Source organism: Trichoderma citrinoviride (assembly GCF_003025115.1).
Source record: "Trichoderma citrinoviride strain TUCIM 6016 unplaced genomic scaffold BBK36scaffold_30, whole genome shotgun sequence".
Taxonomy (NCBI): domain Eukaryota; kingdom Fungi; phylum Ascomycota; class Sordariomycetes; order Hypocreales; family Hypocreaceae; genus Trichoderma; species Trichoderma citrinoviride.
The window spans coordinates 691-7657 of NW_020194738.1; the positions used below are offsets into that span (position 1 = coordinate 691).

Here is a 6967-nt window from a genome sequence, read left to right on the forward strand (position 1 = left end):
GGCAGAGGGATGCCCATTCTAGTCTAATTGCCTGCAGTATTCGTATGTACATACAAGAGCAGGGACGGCGTCACGGTCTACAGTATGTACTGCTATGGAGCAACTCGGTGGTGGTTGCAAGGACCGGACAGGACCAGGACTCATGGGGAGGGGTGAACCGGCCAGGCCTCATTGGACACAAGGCTCAGGCTCTCGCCGGACAGGGCTTGCTCGGACACGCTTCCATTGGCCAGGCGGGAAACCAGGGCTGCGGGCATCGGGAGTAAGTTTTTCTGTATTAGTTGAAATGAACCCCCCAAGCCGCTCGATCGCCGTGGCAGGTCCCATGGTGGAGGAATCGGATTCTGAAGGCGCCCATCGAGAAGTGCGAGTGGCAATTCTGGCGTTTTCGACCTGCCACACACAACGCGGCTGGCTTACACACACACCCTCTGCCTCTCTCTCTCTTTTTGACTCTCACTCCCCCCTTATGCTTGTCCTTGTTCCTTGTCCCCTTGTTCCGCTCGCTGGCTGGGAGATGATGAATGGATGCGGATTTTGGGGGGGGAAGATGAAGGGGAACAGAGAGGCGACGCTGGATCGGGGCAAGGCGACAGGCGCGACGTGCGGCGTGGCGGCATGCAGGCAGGGATTTGGTGCAGTGCCCGCATTGGGAAGGGGGTCTGAGACCTGGCGAGTGGGAAGTGGTGAAAGTCGTGATGAGGCTTGTTGGGCGGGAGGAGCATGTCTCAGTCATAAGGCGGGCAGAAGACTGAGTTGTAGGAGTAGAATGTGTGTTGACACTACTACTACTACTACTATGGAGGACTACTATAGCGGTGTCAACGGTTGATGACGGGCACTGTGGACTACAGGACGGGCATTCACTGAACGGAGAAACAGGACACGGAATGTTACAACGTGGTGTATGCCTTTATTTCAAGAGAAAGCTACACCATTGCTGCACCCAGCAAGGGGAAGGCATATCAGAAGCAGATTTGTAAAAGAGACACCACAGCCGTGAATCACCACCACTGACGTATCCCAGCACAGCAGGCAACTCCTCTCCTCAGAGCAGCAGCAGCAGCAGTCCTTGATGCTCGCACTCTGGCCAATGAGAAACTGCCCCCAATCTCTGCTTCCCCCTCAACAGATGGCTTCGTAATACTAGTAGTATGTAGTAGTAAACAATCCCTGGCCTTGTCCTTTTTGTTTTGTTTTGTTTTGTTTTGTTTTCCTGTGAGATCCTAGTAGATGCTAATGTCACTGCATGGTCAACTGGGTCTATATGGAGACGGAAGAGTGACGGGAAGAGGAGCAGATGAGCAGCAGCGGCACAGGGGCTGGGGGGGGAAGCGGACGGGAAACCCTCCCCCCCATCATGTGCAAAATTGGCCTTGCGTGCCCGTTGTGGATCCGGCGGCCCAAGAGTTGGTGATCCCTGCACAGCTGGTGGACGGAGAGAGAGCCGTTTAGCCAGGGGAGGTGCAGGTGTGTGTGGGTTGGTTGCGTGGATGAAGGAAGTGGAAAGCAGGTGATTTCATGATGCAGCAGTGAGATATGTCATGATATCAAGTGTCGACGGAGATGGTGTTTGTAAGACTGGGCTGTCTAGGTAGTTGGATGCGTGGTTATCAACAAGTAAAGCCAGGCACAGACGCTGGGCGTACTCGGTATGCCTCAGGGCACTCCAACCATCAACCACCCGCTACTGGACTACAAAGTACCTTGTTTGCTCTGTACTACATACATGGTCCATCTTCTCCTCGACTCCTCGCGCACCTTGATGTCCGGCTCATCACTGAACTGACAGGAGGCATAAGGTAGTGTGCACAGCAGGTGAGACATGGAAGCGCCAGCCGGACACGCGCGCGCACTTACACCAGCAGGGCTGAGGTTCGAGCTACTACTAGTAGTAGTAGTATTATTTCGCTTTACTATGTACCGTCTGAAATGATAGAATACTATCTACAAGATAGATTTTCCTAGTACTAGCTCAAAGTGTCTATTGGCTTCTCCATCTCCCTCTAAGCCATGAATGCTGGCTCGACGACGACAGTCAAGGCTCAAGACATGCATGCCTGACCGCTCCAAGCGCCCCCCCTCTTTGAGCGAAAACCACCTTCATATGTCTGTACTCTGACTTTTCAATTCCACTCCCGCTGTGTGAACAAGCAGTTGATTTGATGATAGGTGTTCGGAATGGACAAACCCAACGTCGTTGTAAAGAATGCTCCGTCTGCAGCCCTCGTATAACAAACGGCACACACGGCACTAACACTGTACGACGGCCGAATCTGCAGCCGCCCTCCCCCCCAGCATTCCAACAGGCAGTCGGTGCTTTGTCCATCGGATGGCGCATCGTCGTCGGCGCTTGTCCTGTCGGCCGACGACTCCCGTTGATGGAAAACTGCTGGGCCGCACAAAAAGTCCGATGCTTTTCTTTTCTGCGGTTGTTGTTTGTAATGCTGCCCTCCTGCATGTTGTGGCATCAAGGCAGAAGTTGGTCACAGCGTTAGGGACTTATTAGCCTGCCTAGGTAGCGATGAGAAGCCCGTCTCGACACGGGCCCCTCTGGACAAGCTTTCCCAATTTCTCCGCAATATCAGGATTTTCGATAGTTGCGGAGGATAGTAGTAGTACTAGGACAAGGCATTCTTGGGATACTGTCGGGCTTTACTAACACGTATGTCGCCGAACAACAAGCAGTCCAGGGGGTACCTATACAGTACAGTACGTGCAGTCCCCCAGCCGATGCGCTCGCGGCGATCCATCTCCGACAATCTGGTCTGCGCTGGGCGCTATCATAAAGGCCGAGAAAAAGAAAAGAAGAGAAGAGAAGAGAGAGAGGGCGGAGGGAGGAAAGGTGACGAATTGGGACAGGAGGGCAGGTGACGACTAACAAGAGCAAGGGGAAAATGGTACAGCTGGGGTTGACTCTCTGGCTTGTTGCGTAGGTACCGTGGTTGATGTAGGTACTGAGCAGGCATTTACACCCATTATAATGTCTACCGTATGCACCTTACAAATTGGCTATGCGGATGGCCAACCTACTATGAGCACTGAACTGTACAGTAGCAATAACCAAGGTCAGTGTAGATGCTCGAAATAAAGCATCTCATCGTCTACACGGCATCGCCAAGGTCAAGCAGAATACTACATGCAAGGGAGACTTCAACAACCGAATTCCAAATACCAAGCCTGTCGTCGATCCTCCAAACGCACCTCCAGGATTCGCTTATATTCAGCTCTGCATCAAACCACCCAAGCTGAGCCCGGCCAACAAAACCCATCTAACTGTATGTATTTCCCCGACTCCATCCACCGCCGCTTGCATAAACAGCCATCCAATTCAGCTCATTTTGCCATACTACTACTACTCCCCTCGCTCTCCCTCTCTTCCCCTTCTCTATCAGAGCAAGCCCCCTTGCTTTTTCGTCCCTGCAGCCCCGTCTCCCAGGGCTGATGACACTTTGCCTGCTCGTATCTTCTCAACTGAAGCCTAACGAAGACTCCATCGACAAGGAGAGAGAGAGAAAAAGCTACTACTATCTTCTTCTTCTTCTTCTTCGTCTTTCTGCCTATGTACGCGCCCCCCCTCCCTGGTCTCGCAAATGACATTCCATCCGCAGGCTAAGCCGAGGAGAGGGCGGCCATCTCCACCGGCAGGGTTCCGGTGGCAGCTGAACGGGCTGAGTGGGGATGAGCACGGAGCTCGGACTTGTTGATGTCAGTTACTGCTTGTACGAGTAACTCGTACGCAGTGAAGCTCGGGGTAAGATTTGCGTGTAGTACTACTAGTTGACATGACAAGAAATGGAGAGGGAGATGGGAAGTGGAAGGATTCAGGCAATGGTAGTATACGAATTTGTTAATGCCATGTCTTTGCTCCTCGGCAGAAGAGCGACGTCTCCCGCATTCTCAGCTTTCCACGTTGATACTCAGCATGGGCAAGTCTCCATTGACGACTACCAGTCGCTTCATCCATCTGCCGCTTCGCCCAGTCGGTGCCCTCGGTCAACCGCGTCGTCCTCGCAGATACAAGTAGTACAACTCGTACACACAGCCGTCACCTTGAGAGGAATATAACCCTCGCACCCGACCATGTCTGATGCGAATAGCTGCATGCTTCTCCATCTAGGAAACCCGCGAAATAACCCTTTCATTCTCCCCAAGGAGACGAAGCTTTGCTGACTTTGCGCTTGCATATGCACCAAGAAGTCCAATTTGCATCTCCTTTGGCGCGCGCGACAGAGAAGCCCTTCATCTAAGCTCCCCCCCTCCGTCTTCTATATCCCCGGCATCATGCATGCATCCTCACTTCAAGAAAGGTCAAGATAAGGGAACTGCACACAAGATTTCTCTGCAAAGAAACCCTTCCATCCCTCCCTCCACGTTTCCACTCCGTAGCCGCCCAAAATAAAAGAAACACCATCTCGTCCTGCCCCCCTGCATCTATTTCCATCCTGCCGCCTCTTCCTCCCATTGGCCCGGCACTTTCCTCCAAGCGCCGAACCCAGGCTCAAGTACTAAAACAAGACCGACCTCGCAAACCACCCATTTGAAATTCCCCGGATTCTGTTTCGTTTCCTCCCTTTCACTCGTACAATCCAGCCAATCCCCGTCCGCAATCTCACCGTCTGGGAGCGTCTAATTGGCGTGTGTCTGGCGGCTATAGGGTTACATTCGAGTACTAGCCTTTTCTTTTACTCCTGCATTGATGTTGAGTGTGTGTGGCGGGCTGTTACATGCCATTGGCTGCTCGTGGGAGAACGAACCTTTCAAGGAGGAGAGAGATCTGAGATTGCGAGGTTGGCGTTAAGCGCCCAGAGACTGGACTTTGATGTCTTTGCTTTGTCCATTCATTGTTCAGAAAATGTACATGTATGCAGCGTTTCCCGCTTTGATCCCATCGTGTTGACTTGTTGTTTCGTGATTCAGCAGCTCGTGTCCAAGCATCTTTGCTTTTTCCTTTCCTTTCTTTCTCTTTTTTTTTTCAGTTCTTCCATCTTTTTTTTTGCTTGAATCTGTTCAGTTGTTCCCTGTGCTATACAGTCACTGGCTTGACTTAATCCCATCCAAATACACACACATCCCAAAACAAAATGTCGAGCCTCAAAAACGAACTCTCCGCCTCCGACTTCGAGGTCGAGGCCCAAGACGCCCAGCGACAGGTCCAACACCAGGCCAAGCTGCGCCTCCTCAGCCTCGTCCACGGCGTCCGCGTCGGCCTCACCGTCCTGGCCCTGGCGGCCGGCATCACCGTCCTCGGCGTCGCGGCCAACGGGCTGCTCGTCTACCACGAGACATATCTGCCGCCCGACTTCTTCCTCCAGCTGTGGCCAACGCAGTTTGACCTGCGGCCGACACAGGCGCTCGTCGCCGGGGGCGTGCTCGTCGTGGTGGCCAATGTCGTGTCTCTCTTGTTTAGCAGGGTTCAGGCTGTAAGTTGCAATAGCCCCCCGGGAAGAAGTTGTTTTTGCTTCAGCCTCGTCTTTCTTTTTTACCGAGAACAACGTCTCTAACACCATTGTGATACAAAACACAGCTCCGAAGCCTGACTGGCCCCCACGCAATCGCCAGCCTCGCCGCTCCCGCCATCAGCTTCGTCGCCTCTCTCGTCGCCATGTCCCTCTTCTACGCCGTCAACGCCTCGTCCACCGTGGACAGCCTCCAGAGCTGGACGTGCCGCTGGAAGGACGTGCCCATGAGGACGCAGCCGCACTTTGGCACCCTGTGCAAGCAGAGCCAGGCCGGCGTCGTGCTGACCGTGCTGCTTGTTCCCCTGGAGGCGGCTATTCTTGCGGTGGCGGCTTACCAGGCTGTTTTGGAACGGCAGGCTACCAAGGCGTAGATTTGATGTCAGCATGAATGTCATGAATAGGGGACGAGGAAGAGGGATGGATGATGGATGAAGTTTGATGTATACTAGATTGGACATGTTGCTCTTCGGGGGACGATGGTTGGGCACTACATATACATATCTGTATCTAAACCTGGTAATTTATATATAGGTAGTCTAATGATATTGTTTTTGGGAGCCAAAGTACACAACGTGTCGCTTTGTTCATGCCGACTCGACTTGGACGTGCCACAGAAGCCATATTAAGGAATGGATGCTGCAGGGTTCCAACGGCTCCGGCAAACAGCAAGCCGCCCAGGTTTCTCGACTGAGATGGATAGCAAAGCATCCGCCCCGTGTTTCCGAAGGCTACCCGCAAGCTCATTGCCTGCGTTGCTGTGTGACATTGTTGTCCTTCATATTGTGCGGTTGATGGAGGTGAAACAAAAGCGCCGGTGAGAATTGAACAAGTTCATTACTTCAGTTAAGCCGTGATAACGACAGCGGTTGTGAGTTAACCGACGCAGCGAGACGGCTTTCACTTTGCGCTCACCTTTTTTCCTTGTGCCTGAAACTTGTGCGTCCCCAAGAAAAGAGGACATGTAGAACCCAGAAGCTCTTCTCCAAGCCTTCCACAATCTTCACGACTGGCATCCTCATGCCCAATTTCCCCCATGGATAAAGCACGCAAACCGCCCACCCTCACCATCGCCAAAGCACCCGATGCAAGCGCAGCAGCACCCCCGTCCTCTCCGCCGGACAGAAGATCCAAGCCCATATTCAAGATTTCGAGCCTCGAACCCGTCCCAGAGAGCGACTCTTCTCGAGCGAATCAGCCTCAGTATGCTTCCCATCCGCCAGGAGCCTCGAACTCGGCAACGAGAGGGCCATCGTCGAGCTCTTACGGCAGCGAAAAGGAGCGTCTGGTTGGAAAACAGAGCCGGTACTTCCACGAGACGCTTCATGAGCGGTCTGCCAATTCCGCTGCGGCGAGTGTCCGGGGAGAGGCGCTGATATATGCCGAGCTCAAGACAAACGTCAAGGCGAGCAATAACTCTCACCAGGTGGACTCCTCCCTTCTGAGACATGTGTTTTCTCACAGGACCTCTCGACTCACAGCTCGAAAACGAACACCACGTCCTCGCC

General features: G+C 53.2%; 1 protein-coding gene across 1 annotated transcript; it reads left to right on the top strand.

The window, feature by feature from the left end:
* Nucleotides 1–5084: 5084 nt before the first annotated feature.
* BBK36DRAFT_1131223 (hypothetical protein) lies at nucleotides 5085–5833 on the top strand (the record flags this gene model as incomplete). Its single annotated transcript, XM_024891940.1, has 2 exons — nucleotides 5085–5423; nucleotides 5528–5833. The coding sequence occupies 2 exons, from the start codon at nucleotides 5085–5087 to the stop codon at nucleotides 5831–5833; spliced, it is 645 nt and encodes a 214-aa protein (XP_024744989.1).
* Nucleotides 5834–6967: the final 1134 nt, after the last annotated feature.